Source organism: Oncorhynchus keta, chromosome 12 (genome assembly GCF_023373465.1).
Source record: "Oncorhynchus keta strain PuntledgeMale-10-30-2019 chromosome 12, Oket_V2, whole genome shotgun sequence".
Lineage (NCBI taxonomy): Eukaryota > Metazoa > Chordata > Actinopteri > Salmoniformes > Salmonidae > Oncorhynchus > Oncorhynchus keta.
In genome coordinates this window covers 33,401,936-33,419,397 of record NC_068432.1, presented here as the reverse complement: position 1 = coordinate 33,419,397, position 17,462 = coordinate 33,401,936, and the positions used below count along the sequence as shown (strand labels likewise).

The window sequence follows — 17,462 nt, the reverse complement described above, 5'->3', positions numbered from 1 at the left end:
GATCAGGGTTGGGTTATAAAAAAAGATCCAAAACTTTGAACATCCCACGGAGCACCATTAAATCCATTATAAATCATGGAAAGAATATGACACCACAACAAACCTGCCAAGAGAGGGCCGCCCACCAAAACTCACGGACTGGGCAAGGATGGAATTAATCAGAGAGGCAACAAAGAAACCAAAGATAACCCTGAAGGAGTTGCAAAGCTCCACAGCGGTGATTGGAGTATCTGTCCATAGAGCCACTTTAAGCCAAACACTCCACAGAGCTGGGCTTTACGGAAGAGAGGCCAGAAAAAAGCCTTTGCTTAAAGTAAAAAATAAGCAAACCCGTTTGGTGTTTTCCAAAAGGCATGTGGGAGACTCCCCAAACATATGGAAGAAGGTGCTCTGGTCAGATGACTAAATACAGGGAAATTGTTGAGGGAAACCTGTTTCAGTCTTCCAGACATTTGAGACTGGGACGGAGGTTCACCTTCCAGCAGGACAATGACCCTAAGCATACTGCTAAAACAACACTTGAGTGGTTTAAGGGGAAACATTTAAATGTCTTGGAATGGCCAGTCAAAGCCCAGACCTCAATCCAATTGAGAATCTGTGGTATGACTTAAAGATTGATGTACACCAGCGGAACCCATCCATCTTGAAGGAGCTGGAGCAGTTTAGCCTTGAGGAATGGGCAAAAATCACAGTGGCTACATGTGCCAAGCTTATAGCGACATACCCCAAGAGACTTGCAGCTGTAATTGCTGCAAAAAGTATTCCCTTTTGGGGCGTTATGCACGCACGAATAGTTATGCATGCTTAAGTTTTCATTTTTGTTGTTATTTGTTGTTTGTTAAACAATTAAAACTATATTGCATCTTCAAAGTGGTAAACACTTTGTAAATCAAATGATACAAATCCCCCAAAAATATAAATTTTAATTCCAGGTTTTAACAAAATAGGAAAAATGCCATGGGTGAATACTTTCGCAAGCCACTGTATATACAAGTATTCAGACCCCTTCCTTTTTTCCACATTTTGTCACGTTACAGCCTTAAATATGGAAATTAGTCTATTTTGTGATGTCATTAAAATTGTCATAAAGGCATTATAACAAAACATTGCAATTACATTACTTGAAGAGTTTTTACACTGTGTACATCTGGTTTAGAGGTCGACTGATTAATCGGAATGGCCGATTAATTAGGGTATTTTTGGACACCGATTTGGCGGATTATTTTTTGTATTTTTTTTACACCTTTATTTAATCTTTATTTAACTAGGCAAGTCAGTTAAGAACACATTCTTATTTTCACCTTGTCAGCTCGGGGGATTCAGTCTTGCAACCTTACAGTTAACTAGCCCAACACTCTAACCATCTGCCTCTCATTGCACTCCACGAGGAGACTGCCTGTTACACGAATGCAGTAAGCCAAGGTAAGTTGCTAGCTAGCATTTAAATTATTTTATAAAAAAACAATCAATTAACCATAATCACTAGTTAACTACACATGGTTGATGATATTCAGAACTGGGTTGTAAAATGACAGCAGTTCAATTATACTGAGAAAATTCCCACTGTTGGCCTGCCCCAGCTTTCCACGGTGCCCTCTGAACGCCAATTACATGATGCAAGTGTGAGAGTTACATTAACTACGCGCTCCAACATCTGTCGCCAGAAATTGTCTGCATTACCCCACGCCTCTCTCCATTTCTGCATCAATAGTGCCATTGAGCTTCATTACTCATATACCAAACAGGCACCCATGTGAATTTGGGATGTCTCATGACATGCTAGTATGGATGTTAGATGGCGCCAATCTCTCACCCCATTCACCCACGCAACAGAGAAGAAAAGGGCACTCCGATCTCCAAACAGGCAGAAAGGTTGACAATACGCGCAATCTAGCTTGACCGAATAACATAGCCATGTACGTGATAATTTGATTCCAGCCTTGGTTGTAGTGGTGTAATATGACTTGGAAAAACACTGCCTTTCGTCAACTCTTGGGAATGGGCCAGCAGGCTTACACGAGCCTAATGCAATAACATGCCGTTTAACTTTTCCACATTTGTTGCATAATGTCCCATCAGTTGGATAGGTAAAAAGGCCGTCTGTCCCACTTCCACCTGTTTCCTCAGCCGCCACGATTCTATCCTCGCCCTGCTCCTCCCCGCCCGCTTGTCCGACCTGGCTTGTGCTCAGGGTCGTATCCACCGATACCTGACAACCTGTATCCTCCTCTGTCAAAGTTGCTTTTTCTGGCACGATGGAACAGCTTGGCATTGGCTCACTTGACCCGCTAAAAGCTGCTGCTGGCGACGATAAACCTACATCCTCTTCTGGTCCCGCTACATTGCTTGTGCTAGCAATGGCTGCACTTGAACTGCATTTGAAAAAGGAATCCAATTTAACAAATTTTGATATCACCCTGGTGCGACCGCACTGGCTGCCCCGGCTGAAGCTACACCACTGGTCTGAATACTTATGCAAATAAGGTATGTCATGATGTGACTATCATTAATGTGATGACTGTTATTCATCGAATAATTAACTATGTTTAGTTGTTATTAGATTAAATTCATCACATAACAATGAACTCATTAGGAAATTGGGGCACCACGGAAAAAGTTTGTTTAACAGGTTACCGTCTCCCGAATTAACTTGTTTTTTTATTTAACTAGACAAGTCAGTTAAGAAAAAAATCTTATTTACAATGACGGCCTACCAAGAGGCAAAAGCTCTCCTGTGGGGACGGGGGCCTGGAATTGAAAATAAATATAAAATACAATACAAATCAAGTCACTAATTAATAATTTCCTCATATCAGTCTCCTTTTGAACATCGCAGACTTCGTGAATCTGCAGAAATCTGAGTCTCACTGATCATTCTATACCACACAAATTGATTTGATTATTTATTTACTAAGAAACTAAATGATAACATAGGATACACACACGGTATAGCTTATCGATTAGAAACTCAATGCAATGACAACAGGTCCCTAATAGACTAACACAATATGACACTTGTTACACAAGATGGAGAGTTAGAGAGAGAAAGCGAGAAAGAGAAGCAACACTTGGATACATTTGCAAACTACACTTACAGTAGTCCTAATACCTTGCGCTGAAAGGCCGCTCTTTTGGGGAAGAAGTAATGCATGTATTTACGTGCATTATTTACGTAAATTGAGAAGGGTTTGATTGGGCCCTATTTCGGATGGCCTTCTTCTTCTCTGATTGCCCACAAGAGGTCACAATGTCCTTCTTCTTAGTTGTCTGTTTACTTGCACTCGTTCTAGAAGAGTGGTCTCCTGAGGACGGCTAATCAGCCGTGTCGATGATCCCAGAGTGGTGATGAAAGCAGTGCAGGCAACGATGATTTGAAGAGAATAACCGGTCCTACTAAAATGAATCTTCTTAGATACAGTACTTAGATACAGCTACTCAACCGTAGCATTGGATTGTTAGAGGTTCTTTTGTCTTCTTCAACCTCGTGTTGCGTTCTGTGGTAGTGACTATCCTAGACTTCGCTACAGCTGTGGTCTGTTTTAGTCTGATATGTTAATTTTTAACAGAACCCTTTATACCCTTGGGTAAAAAGGGGAGTTTCCGTCATGCTGACATGCTCTCTGGTTACGAGGTAATGTATGATAATTTACTATGATCTTGTTAGAGAACTAAAATCACAATCTTAATCGTCACAAACACATTCTCTTTATCCTTGATATTTTCTTCACAACGTAAAGGATGTAAACCAGATTAGAGGACGACTGATTATGATTTTTCAACGCCGATAACGATTATTGGAGGACCAAAAAAAGCCGAAACCGATTATTGGAGGACCAAAAAAAGCCGATACCGATAAGTCGGCCGATTTTAAAATGTATTTGTAATAATGACATTTACAACAATACTGAATGAAAACTTAATATAATACATCAATAACATCAATTTAGCTTTAAATAAATAATGAAACATGTTCAATTTGGTTTAAATAATGCAAAAACAAAATGTTGGAGAAGAAAGTAAAAGTGTAATATGTGCCATGTAAGAAAGCTAACGTTTAAATTCCTTGCTCAGAACATGAGAACGTATGACAGCTGGTTTAACATGAGTCTTCAATATTCCCAGGTAAGAAGTTTTAGGTTGTAGTTATTATAGGAATTATAGGACTATTTCTCTCTATACCATTTGTATTTCATTAACCTCTCCTCGCTCCTCCATGGGCTCGAACCAGGAACACAACGACAACAGCCACCCTTGAAGCAGCGTTACCCATGCAGAGCAAGGGGAACAACCACTCCAAGTCTCAGAGCGAGTAACGTTTGAAACGCTATTAGCGCGCACCCCGCTAACTAGCTAGCCATTTCACATCAGTTACACGAGCCTAATCCCGGGAGTCGATAGGCTTGAAGTCATAAACAGCGCAATGCTTGACGCACAACGAGGAGCTGCTGGCAAAACGCACGAAAGTGCTGTTTGAATGAATGCTTACGAGCCTGCTGCTGCCTACCACCGATCAGTCAGACTGCTCTATCAAATCATAGACTTAGTTATAACATAATAACACACAGAAATACGAGCCTTAGGTCATTAATATGGTCAAATCCGGAAACTATCATGCTCGAAAACAAGAAGTTTATTCTTTCAGTGAAATACGTAATCGTTCTGTATTTTATCTAAGGGGTGGCATCCATTAGTCTAAATATTCCTGTTACGTTGCACAACCTTCAATGTTATGTCATAATTACGTAACATTCTGACAAATTAGGCGGCCCAAACTGTTGCATATACACTGACTCTGCGTGCAATGAATGCAAGAGAAGTGACACAATTCCACCGGGTTAATATTAATATTGCCTGCTATCCTGGATATATTTTAGCTAAATATGCAGGTTTAAAAATATATACTTCTGTGTATTGATGTTAAGAAGGGCATTGATGTTCATGGTTAGGTACACATTGGAGCAACGATACGCACCGCATCAATTACATGCAATGCAGGACACACTAATGGTAGTGGCCAGACAGAAGCCACTCCTTAGTACAATGCATATGGCAGTCCCCTTGAAGTTTTCCAAAAGGCACCTAAAGTACTCTCAGACCATGAGAAATACGATTCTCTGGTCTGATGAAACCAAGACGGAACTCTTTGGCCTGATTGCCAAGCGCCACGTCTGGAGGAAACCTGGCACCATCCCTACGGTGAAGCATGGTGGTGGCAGCATCATGCTGTGGGGATGTTTTTCAGAACCCAATCGAACATCTCTGGAGAGACCTGAAATTGGCTGTGCAGCGATGCTCCTCATCCAATGTGACAGAGCTTGAGAGGATCTGCAGAGAAGAATGGGAGAAACTCCCCAAAAACAGGTGTGCCAATCTTGTAGCGTCATACCCAAGGCTGTAATCGCTGTCTAAGGTGCTTCAACAAAGTACTGAGTAAAGGGTCTTAATACTTATGTAAATGTGACTTAATGATATATTTTTTATATAAATTTGATAATTTGTTAACCTGTTTTGCTTTGTCAATTTTGGGTATTGTGTGTAGTAGATTGACTAGGGGGAAAAATGATTTAATCTATTTTATAATAAAGCTGTAATGTAACAAAATGTTGAAAAATTCAAGCGGTCTGAATACGGTCTTATTTTGGTCATATTGGTCTGCAAGCCTATAAAATGGGGGCCACATTTTGCCCATCCTGGCTTACATGATGAGATTAGTATTTTATAGACGAAGGAGCGAGTTTATTTTTATTTGTCATATGCCAAGCATCGGTTTTCGTGTCACCAGAATAAAGCACCTCAATATTTATTGGAAAGGAGTATCAAGCTCATCACCTTGCACTTTCACCACCCTGTGAACTTCATAATTTGTCATCTATAGCTTAATAAACTGCATGCTTTCCTGTCATCGCATGACTCCATGTTTACTTTGCTATGATGGTTATTATATCAATATTTGCACATTAGTGTTTTCACTGACAATTATCGCATAATTAATTTTACTGACAGAAAAAGATCCCAACTTGTCTAGCATATTTTGTTCTCTCTACATTTCGAAAGTTTACTGAAAAATGTTCTGTTTCCATTAGGCCTGTCATGACATTTTTTTTATCTGATGTACTTTACTCACATAAAAAGGTTGGATTTAAACATGCTTAATGCCAAATAAAAATCCTACAAATGATTTGCCTCCTTTTAAAGATCATCGGGTTTCCAAGCCCCAAAACATTATCATGGTGTCTTTTATCCCACTACTGTAATTTGGACGGCAGGTAACCTAGTGGTTAGAGCGTTGGGCCAGTAACCGAAAGGTTGCTAGATCGAATCCCCGAGCTGTCTTTCTTCCCCTTCCCCTGAACAAGGCACTGTTCCAAGGCTGTCATTGTAAATAAGAATTTGTTCTTAATTAACTGACTTCCCTAGTTAAGTAAAGGTAAATAATTACTATACTAGCCTTGGTCTCAGTCATACTGAGACCAAGGTCTCTTTTACAGATGAGCCCTGAATTACATAAATTACAGTAAATACACACACATCCATATAAATACAAAATGCAAGCAGTTCTTGATACCTGAATACACTTGAAAGTGATTTGTTCCTGACGTGGAATATCTCTTATATTCAGTTTTCTCTATTACTTCAGACTTCCAATGGTTGCTTGCCTCCAAACACTGAACATTTCATTTGGTCTCATTCACTCTATATCACAGGGGGGTTTGCAATTGTGTTCCTGGTACGAACCAGCCAGGGGCTCCGCTGTGCCCTCAAGAGGATGTATGTCAACAATGAGCACGACCTGCAGGTGTGCAAGCGAGAGATCCAGATTATGGTGAGTTGCTGTGGGATTACCCCACGGCATGCTTGAAAAGGGAGCTATTATGTCTAGTTCTCTCCTTTGCTCACATGAAAACACATACATGACACGCATACAGGCAGCTCTACAAACTGCAGCATGTTATGTATCAGCAATAATGATTTCCAACCAAATTATCCTCAGGAGACAAAGTTTGAATTTGAGTGGCATGATAATGTTCACTCTGTCTTTTATTGTAATGTGGTTGTCCTTGTGCTCTCGCAGAAGGACCTGGTTGGCCATAAAAACATTGTTGGCTATCTGGACTCTAGTATCACCACTTGTGGAGGAGGAGATGTGTGGGAAGTGCTCATCCTCATGGACTACTGTAAAGGTGAGTGTTTACTGAAGGATCTGTGTTCAATCAAGTGTAGTTCATTCCTCAAAAGTGACTATGAAAGGTAGAAATAAAGGTGGGCCACTGTCACTCCACTTGTAGTCCACATGAGGGCGCTTTCTGTCTAACTATATTCTGTCCTAGATATAGGCCTACGGCTGGGGTGGTGAATTTCTTTAAATGTTGTGTTTAACCGTTCAGTTTTTCCACATAAAATGTGAAGGTGTAGATAATGTGATTGTTTAAGCGTATCTCTAGGAAATACTTGTTTTAAATCAAAGCCTTGTTTTTTTCAGGACTGTTCACATCAAACATTTCTTACTTCTGTCTTTGTATCTTTGCAACTCATTTGACTTCTGTACTGCACCAGGTTGTTTTCCCAGGATGTGAATGTATGTTCAAACTTGCGGTTCTAAGAATGAATAAAATAGGCCTGCGTGAACTAAAAACCTACCCCCTTTAAGAAAAATATGTGTTTCCTTTGAACTGTGAATGTTGCCATTCTTTTGCGAGTGTTGTTATTCATTGTGACATTGGGGTTTCTAGCACTCTTTCACTCCAAGGCTAACTTTACGTATCACGCTAACAGCTAGTCAAGCACGGCCAATCTGGGGTCATATATTTCATTCTTTCTTTCATTCACAGAATAATTTGCTCTTAATAATGGAATGATAGAGCAGCCTAACCTTTTCCGCTCTTTGGGAGAACTGTCACAATGAAGAGGACACTTAAGTGTTCATTGAAAGACAACCTCACAACTTTTTAATAATTTCAGACATGTGTTATGAATTGGCTCTTTAAGTTTTGTGTATTGGACAATTTTTTATTTAATTTGATCTCTGTGGCTCAACCTTGAAGACCATACATACTGTAGAGACGGTTTTATAAATCTATCAACATGTTGATAATACACTGTTTGATATACTGTACAGTAGATCCTACTACTCAGACTGCATTTTCTTCAGTGAGCTTTATCCCGATTTTCATACCATCATACTGTTTCTGTACCATACCGGGGTGTACGATTTTACCAATTGTGCACACAAGGGGAGCTATTTCAACAAAAAACGAATAAATATAAGCATTTTAACTCAGCAAAAAAAGAAACATCCCCTTTTCAGGACCCTGTTTTTCAAAGATAATTCATAAAAATTCAAATAACTTCACAGATCTTCATTGTAAAGGGTTTTAAAACGGTTCTTATGCTTGTTCAATAAACAATTAATGAACATGCACCTGTGGAACCGTCATTAAGACACTAACAGCTTACAGACGGTAGGTAATTAAGGTCACATTTATGAAAACTTAGGACACTAAAGAGGCCTTTCTACTGACTCTGGGAAAAAAAAGAAAGATGCCCAGGGCCCTTGCTCATCTGCGTAAATGTGCCTTAGGCATGCTGCAGGACTACAGATGTGGCCAGGGCGATACATTTCAATGTCTGTACTGTGAGACTGCTAAGACAGCGCTACAGGGAGACAGGACAGACAGCTAATCGTCTTCGCAGTGGCAGACCACATGTAACAACACATGCACAGGATCGATGCATCCGAACATCACACCTGCGCGACACGTACAGGATGGCAACAATAACTGCCCGAGTTACACCAGGAACGCACAATCCCTCCATCCGTGCTCAGACTGTCCGCAATGGGCTGAGAGAGGCTGGACTGACGGCTTGTAGGCCTGTTGTAAGGCAGGTCCTCACCAGACATCACCGACAACAATGTCGTCTATGGGCACAAACCCACCGTCGCTGGACCAGACAGGAATGGCAAAAAGTGCTCTTCACTTGCCTATGGGCACAAACCCACCGTTGACCTTTGATGAATTGCGGTTTTGTCACATCAGGGGTGATGGTTCAGATTCATATTTATCTTTGAGGGAATGAGCGTTACACTTTTAGCCACTTAGCTAGCAAGTTAGCAAACCAAATGCATAGCTGGAGCCCCTGAGCTGGATGTAATTTATTTGAGACATCTTAGATTTTTTATAGTTCTACTTAACTTATAGTTAGTTATAAGCAGTGGAGCAGCATGCACCCCAGCAGCCCACTACGATGTTGAAAATCATATTATTGGTATTTTGAAACACCCTGGTATATGGTATATTCCACAAGCCCAGTGAGCTTCCACATCACAGCTATATAACACCATGTGCAACCACTGAGGCCCCTATTGTGAAGTGGTCATTTTAGATTATCAAGAGACTGAGTCTGAGTGCAAGATAGGTGTGACTGAGTGTGGCTGTAAGCTCCATTCCCAGTGTGTGTTCAGTAATGAAATTGTGTGGTGTATCTTTGCAGGAGGCCAGGTGGTGAACCTGATGAACCAGCGTCTGCAGACAGGCTTCACCGAGGCAGAGGTACTGCAGATCTTCTGTGATACGTGTGACGCCGTGTCTCGACTGCACCAGGGCAAGACACCCATCATCCACAGGGACCTTAAGGTATGTGGAGGACAGATGTATGATTTTAATTTGATCACCCAGTTGCAGGAGAACTTTCCTGCAATGTGGGAAATGTAAAACTTATAGTGTATTTGAGGTTTAAAAAAGCTTCTGAAATTTGAAATTTCCACTTTGATATTTCAGACATGATTTTCCCTTACGAAAAATGTATCAACCCCCCCCAAAAATTCCATTAATTATAATTCACATGAAAATTCACTGTTGCTGCAGGATTATTTTCCTGCTGTAGCGAACGGGCTCAAATTAAGATCCTACATCTGTAGGAACCCTCTCCTGTGTTTTCTCCCACCTCCCTTCTCTGCTCTTGGTTCCTCTCTCCTCATCTTCTTATTGGCTTAGTCTTGCTGTTATATAGGCAAGCTGTTACCGGTATTTATATATGCCGTTCAGCAGACACATTTTTTTATCCATTTCACATTATATATTTTTTAAATAGCATGACCATTACGTGACTCATTCTGTAGTTCTCTGGCTCTGTTTGACTCTTCTTCTCCTTTGTGTTTCTGCAGGTGGAAAACATCCTGTTACATGATAAGGGTCACTACGTGCTGTGTGACTTCGGAAGCGCCACCAATAAGTTCCAGAACCCACAGACCGAAGGAGTGCCAGTAGTCGATGAGGAAATAAAAAAGTTTGTGAACCGACAGTCAGAAGTTTACATACAACTTAGCCGAATACATTTAAACTCAGTTTTTCACAATTCCTGACATTTAATCCTAGTAAAGATTCCCTGTCTTAGGTCAGTTAGTATCACCACTTTATTTTAATAATGTGAAATGTCAGAATAATAGTAGAGCAAATGATTTATTTCAGCTTTTATTTCTTTCATCGCATTCCCAGTGGATCAGAAGTTTACATATACTCAATTAGTATTTGGTAGCATTGCCTTTAAATATTTAATTTGGGTCAAATGTTTCGGGTAGCTTTCCACAAGCTTCCCATAATAAGTTGGGTGAATTCCTCCTGACAGAGCTGGTGTAACTGAGTCAGGGTTGTAGGTCTCCTTGCTCGCACATGCTTTTTCAGTTCTGCCCACAAATTATCTATAGGATTGAGGTCAGGGCTTTGTGATGGCCACTCCAATACCTTGCCTTTGTTGTCCTTAAGTCATTTTGCCACAACTTTGGAAGTATGCTTGGGGTCATTGCCCATTTGGAAGACCCATTTGCGACCAAGCTTCAACTTCCTGATTGATGTCTTGAGATGTTGCTTCAATATATCCACATAATTTTCCTACCTCATGATGCCATCTATTTTGTGAAGTGCACCAGTCCCTCCTGCAGCAAAGCACCCCCACAACATGATCTTGCCAACCCTGTGCTTCACGGTTGGGATGGTGTTCTTCGGCTTGCAAGCCTCCCCCTCTTTCCTCCAAACATAACGATGGTCATTATGGCCAAACAGTTCTATTTTTGTTTCATCAGACCAAAGGACATTTCTCCAAAAAGTACGATGTTTGTCCCCATGTGCAAACTGTAGTCTGGCTTTTTTATGGCGGTTTTGGAGCAGTGGCTTCTTCCTTGCTGAGCGAACTTTCAGGTTATGTCGATATAGGACTTGTTTTTACTGTGGATATAGATACTTTTGTACCTGTTTCCTCCAGCATCTTCACAAGGTCCTTTGCTGTTGTTCTTGGATTGAGTTGCACTTTTCGCACCAAAGTACGTTCATCTCTAGGAGACAGAACGCGTCTCCTTCCTGAGCGGTATGACGGCTGAGTGGTCCCATGGTGTTTATACTTGCTTACTATTGTTTGTACAGATGAACGTGGTACCTTCAGGCATTTGGAAATCTCTCCCAAGGATGAACCACAGTTGTGGAGGTCTACAATTGTTTTTCTTAGGTCTTGGTTGATTTGTTTTGATTTTCCCATGATGTCAAGCAACCAGGCACTGAGTTTGAAGGAAGGCCAAGAAATACATCCACAGGTACACCTCCAATTGACTCAAATTATGTCAATTAACCTATCAGAAGCTTCTAAAGCCATGGCATAATTTTCTGGAATTCTCCAAGCTGTTTAAAGGCACAGTCAACTGTGATACAGTGTATTGTACGTGAAATAATCTATCGACTTGCCAAACTATAGTTTGTTAACAAGAAATTTGTGAAGTGGTTGAAAACTAGTTTTAATGACTCCAAACTTACGACTTCAACTGTATATGCGTACCATTTCCTGCCATTTCATTTTTTTTTTTTACATTTTATTTTACAGCCATAGAAAAGTCCTTTCAAAGTCCACCTGAGCCGAGCCTTTTGGAAATTAGTGTTCATTAGATAAAGCTTATGATGTTCATCTTCCTGTTTGTGACCTTGTTCTGTTCTCTCTAAGGTACACCACTCTGTCATATCGTGCTCCTGAGATGGTTAACCTCTACAACAGCAAGATTATCACTACTAAAGCTGACATATGGGTGAGTGGATGTTGTATTTTAGTTCTATGCTTTAGTCATGTTATCAGTGCCAGCTTCTGATTTGTATGGTGCTTTTTTACAATACACTTTTCAGCAATTTGTCACAGAATGCCCATGAAAATGTTATAAAATATAAATAAACTAAATGAAAACGTATAGCAAGTCTTTGGCCAGTGGCAATAGGAATCTCAGGTAGTTGGTACAGTAGGACATTTTAAAAGACATATTTGTATGGAGAAGCCTTTCCCATCTTGTTTCTCAAGGCATTTGGATGTTTGTTCTACATTTTATATAGCTTAATTAGTGTGTGTGTGTGTTGAGGCAGGTAGCCTAGAGGTTAAGAGCATTGTGTTTGTGTGGTGTGTGTGTGTTCCCTCCCTCCCTCCAGGCAATGGGCTGTTTGCTGTATAAGCTGTGCTACTTCACTCTACCCTTTGGGGAGAGCCAGGTGGCCATCTGTGATGGCAGTTTCACCATTCCTGACAATTCCCGCTACTCCTACGACCTGCACTGCCTCATCCGTCAGTGTTCCACCACTCACTGTATCTGCTATGAAAATTAGTGTAGATTCTACAGTGCCATTACATATTTTAGAAGTACACTATATTTACAAAAGTATGTGGACACCCCTTCAAATTTGTGGATTCCGCTGTTTTAGCCACACCCATTGCAGACGGGTATAAAATTGAGCACACAGCCATGCAATCTCCATAGACAAACACTGGCAGTAGAATGGCCTTACTGAAGAGCTTAGTGACATTCAACGTGGCACCGCCATAGGATGCCACCTTTCCAACAAGTCAGTTTGTTAAATGTTTGCCATGCAAGAGCTGTAAGCTGTGTTATTGTGAATTAGAAACGTTTAAGCGCAACAATGGCTCAGCCTTGAAGCGCTAGGCAACACAAGCTCACAGAACGGGACTGCTGAAGCGAATCGTGTTTAAAAATTGTCTGTCCTCCATTGCAACACTCACTACCTAGTTCCAAACTGTCTCTGAATGTAACATCAGCACAAAGCTGGGCCTCATGAAATGGGTTTCCATGGCCGAGCAGCCGCACACAAGCCTAAGATCACCATGCCCAATGCCGAGCGTCGGCTGGAGTGTTGTAAAGCTCGCCGACATTGAGGCAGTGGATACGCATTCTCTGGAGTGATGAGTCATGCTCCACCATCTGGCAGTCCAACGGACTAATCTGGGTTTGGCGATGCCAGGAGAACGCTACCTGCGCCAATGCGTAGTGCCAACTGTACATTTTGGTGGATGAGGAATAATGGTCTGGGGCTGTTCTTCATGGTTCGGGCTAGGCCCCTTAGTTCTGGTGAAGGGAAATCTTAATGCTACAGTATAAAATTAAATCAAATTGGATTAGTCACATGCGCCGAATACAACTGGTGTAGACCTTACAGTGAAATGCTTACTTACGAGGCCCTATCCAACAATGCAGTTTTAAAAAATACGGATAAGAATAAGAAATACTAGTAAGAAGTCATTAAAGAGCAGCAGTAAAATAACAATGGCGAGACTATATACAGGGGTGTATCGGTACAGATTCAATGTGCGGGGGGCACCGGTTAGTTGAGGTAATATGTAAATGTAGGAAGTCGTTTTAAAGTGACTATGCATAGATGATAACAACAGAGAGTAGCAGCAGTGTAAACGAGGGGGGGAATGCAAATAGTCTGGGTAGCCATTTAACTATTTACCGGTCTTGTTAAGAATTCTCATTACTTGGGGGTAGAAGCTGTTTAGATGCCTCTTGGACCTAGACTTGGCGCTCCGGTACTGCTTGCTGTGCAGTAGCAGAGAGAACAGTCTCTGACTAGGGTGCCTGGATTCTTTGACAATTTTTAGGGCCTTCCTCTGACACCGCCTGGTGTAGAGGTCCTGGATGGCAGGATGCTTGGCCCCGGTGATGTTCTGGGCCGTTCGCACTACCCTCTGTAGTGCCTTGAGATCGGAGGCCAAGCAGTTGCCATACCAGGAAGTGATGCAACCAGTGATGCAACCATGCTCTTGATGGTGCACCTGTAGAGCCTTTTGAGGATCTGAGGACCCATGCCAAATCTTTTCAGTCTCCTGAGGGGGAATAGGTTTTGTCTTACCCTCTTCAAGACTGTCTTGACATTTCTGAATTATTCTAGACGATTGTGTGATTCTAACTTGGTGCAACAGTTTGGGGAAGGCCCTTTCCTGTTTCAGCATGACAATGCCCCCGTGCACAAAGCAAGGTCTATACAGAACTGTTTTGTTGTGATTGGTGTGGAAGAACTTGACTGGCCTACACAGAGCTCTGACCTCAATCCCATTGAACACCTTTGGGATGATTTGGAACGCCGACTGTGAGCCAGGCCTAATCGCTCAACATTAGTGCACAACCTCACTAATGATATTGTGGCTGAATGGAAGCAAGTCCCCCCAGCAATGTTCCAAAATCTAGTGGACAGCCTTAACCAGAAGAGTGGAGGCTGTTATAGCAGCAAAGGGGGACCATCTCCATATTAATGCCCATGATTTTGGAATGAGATGTTCGATGAGCAGGTGTCCACATACTTTTGTTCACTTAGTGTATATAGTATCAGTTCTGTACAACATGTTACCTCTTCATCCAACCATGCTTAATCTACCCATTGTGGGATAGTCAGTGTGTTGCTTTTGTCTCTTATGTTGTGGTTTGATTGGTGTCTCACTTTTTCTCTCTCATTTCCACCTCTCCTTCTCATTCTGTTGGTGTTTGTCAGGGTACATGCTGGAGCCCGACCCTGACAAAAGACCTGACATCTACCAGGTGTCCTACTTTGCTTTTAAACACGCTCATCGGGACTGCCCTGTTCCGAATGTTAAGGTCAGTCCTTTTCTGCTTTGCGGAAAGTCTACACTGAGTGTACAAAACATTAGGAACACCTTCCTATTATTGAGTTGCACTGCCTTTTGGCCTAAGAACAGCCTCAGTTCATTGGGGCATGGACTCTACAAGGTGTCAAATGCATTCCACAGGGATGCAGGCCCATGTTGACTCCAATGCTTCCCTCAGTTGTGTGAAGTTGGCTGGGTGTCCTTTGATTGGTGGACCATTCTTGAGACACAGGAAACTGTTGAGTGTGAAAAACCCAGCAGTGTTGCAGTTCTTGACGCACTCAAACCGGTGCGCATGGCACCTACTACCATACCCCGCTCAAAGGCACTTAAAACTTTTGTTTTGCCCATTCACCTTCTGAATGGCACATCTCAATTATCTCAAGGCTTAGAAATCATTCTTTAACCTGTCTCCTCCCCTTCCTCTACACTGATTTTGACGTGGATTTAACAAGTGACATCAATAAGGGATTATAGCTTTCACCTGATTTCACCTGGTCAGTCTATGTCATGGAAAGAACAGGTGTCCTTAATGTTTTGTACACTCTGTGTTATGTGGGTCAGTCAATCTCTGTGCTAGGGTGTCTCTCTCTAGTGTTTCCTGTATGTTTGTCTCTCTCTCTGCTCTGAGATTGGCCTCAGGGCCAGATCTACCAATGTTCTATTCAATCCATGCCTGAATCTAATGAATGTGCTTGTCATATGGATCCATTCCCTCCCAAATATGAATTTCCAATACTTTTACCTCTAATCATATAGAACTCTCCAATTCCTGCTCAACTCCCTGAGCCAATCAAAGCCAGCGAGGCTGCTGCAGCGAAGAAGAACCAGAGCCAGACACAGAGTAAGGCCAGGTAGGTTTGTGGTGTTTGTTATACAGGGGGCTGCCTGAGTAATCTTGTAGTTGTTGTTATTATACGCAGCAGTATTGAGGCCAGTATCCATGTTTTTTTAGTTGTGTGTTCTCTGTTCTGCTTTTAACATCATTCATAAGGTAATTTCATACCATTGACATCTTGTTCCAAGATGGCGTAGCAGTCAGACGTCTTTGTCTTGTCTCGTCCATTTACATTTACATTTAAGTCATTTAGCAGACGCTCTTATCCAGAGTGACTTACAAATTGGTGCATTCACCTTATGACATCCAGTGGAACAGCCACTTTACAATTGTATATATCTTTTCCTTCGCATTATTTTTAATATTTTTCCTAAACCGCAACTTCAAAATACTCCCCTGCAACCCGCCTCACCCAATGTGGTGTGGATCCTTTTTTTTCTTTCCCTAAAGTATTTCTATTTACCTCCGAACAGGAATAACTCAACTGAAGCTAGCTAGCTACCAGCTATCAATCAGCTAACCACTGCTAGCGGTCATCAGCTAACCTTTAGCTCGGAAAGCTCTTGCTAGTTTGTACAATGCGCTTCAAACCAGAGCATACCGGACTTATTTTTCTCTCTATATCACCGGAGTCCTACCACAAACTCTGAATCTTTTCATCTGGATCATCACAGCTAGCTAACCGCAACCCGGGTTGACTACTCTTGGCTAACGTTTCCGTCCCGGAGCTAGCACCAACTAGCCTGGGGTTAGCCCATGCTAGACCCATCCCCCGGCTCACTCCTGGGCTACAATATCTGGACCTCTTCTACTGCCGGTACGGGGCACGGAACCCCGCCGATCCTCTATGACTGGAATAACGTCATAATCTGCCCGAGGATTCCAACAGGCCCCTGAGGTGAGATGCCCGCTGAAGGCCCATTCTGCTAACCTGCTAGGCCTGCTAGCTACCTAGAGCTACCTGGAACCCTACTAACTCCACGACTGGTCTATCGACGTCACCGCACAAAGAGGCAAAAACAGACTTACCCCCATCGCGACGTCCCCCGGTCTACTAACTGCTAGCTTGCCTGCCCCGGTCTGCTAACTGCTAGCTTGTTTAGCCTTGGCCTACTAACTGTTATTGTGTTAGCATCGGCCTGCTAACTGTCTGAATCGCCGTGTTCCCATTCAGCCCAACCATTCACTGGACCCACAAGTTCACTTGGCTATGCATGCCTCTCTCTAATATCAATATTCCTCGTCCATTACTGTCCTGGTTAGTGATTAATGTCTTATTTCACTGTAGAGCCTCTAGCCCTGCTCAATATGCCTTAGCCAACCATGTTGTCACACTTCTTACATATGCAATGACATCACCTGGTTTAAACATCTCTAGAGACTATATCTCTCTCATCATTTCTCAATGCCTCGGTTTACCTCCAATGTACTCACATCCTACCATAACTTTATCTGCACACTATGCCTTTAATCTATGCTATCGTGCCCAGAAACCTGATCCTTTTACTCTCTGTGACGAACGTACTAGACGGCCAGTTCGTATAGCATTTAGCCGTACCCTTATCCTACTTCTCGTCTGTTCCTCTGGTGATGTAGAGGTTAATCCAGGTCCTGCAGTGCCTAGCTCCACTCCCCAGGTGCTCTCATTTGTTCACTAATGTAACCGTAAAAGCCTTGGTTTCATGCATGTTAACATTAGAAGCCT

The 17,462-nt window shown here is 42.1% G+C and overlaps 1 protein-coding gene across 11 annotated transcripts in view; it reads left to right on the top strand.

Moving 5' to 3' along the window:
• Nucleotides 1-17,462, top strand: part of LOC118375829 (AP2-associated protein kinase 1-like) — a 48,462-nt gene that overhangs the window by 13,079 nt on the left and 17,921 nt on the right. For all 11 annotated transcript variants that reach the window (XR_004823900.2, XR_004823899.2, XR_004823901.2 and 8 more), the window contains exons 2-9: nt 6,705-6,823; nt 7,073-7,181; nt 9,490-9,632; nt 10,163-10,284; nt 11,983-12,064; nt 12,453-12,585; nt 14,805-14,908; nt 15,679-15,773. Coding sequence is in view for 8 of the 11 variants with exons in the window: in XM_035762447.2 (XP_035618340.1) it covers nt 6,705-6,823; nt 7,073-7,181; nt 9,490-9,632; nt 10,163-10,284; nt 11,983-12,064; nt 12,453-12,585; nt 14,805-14,908; nt 15,679-15,773 (907 nt within the window). In the remaining 3 variants the exon portion in view is untranslated. The remainder of the gene's footprint in view (nt 1-6,704; nt 6,824-7,072; nt 7,182-9,489; nt 9,633-10,162; nt 10,285-11,982; nt 12,065-12,452; nt 12,586-14,804; nt 14,909-15,678; nt 15,774-17,462) is intronic.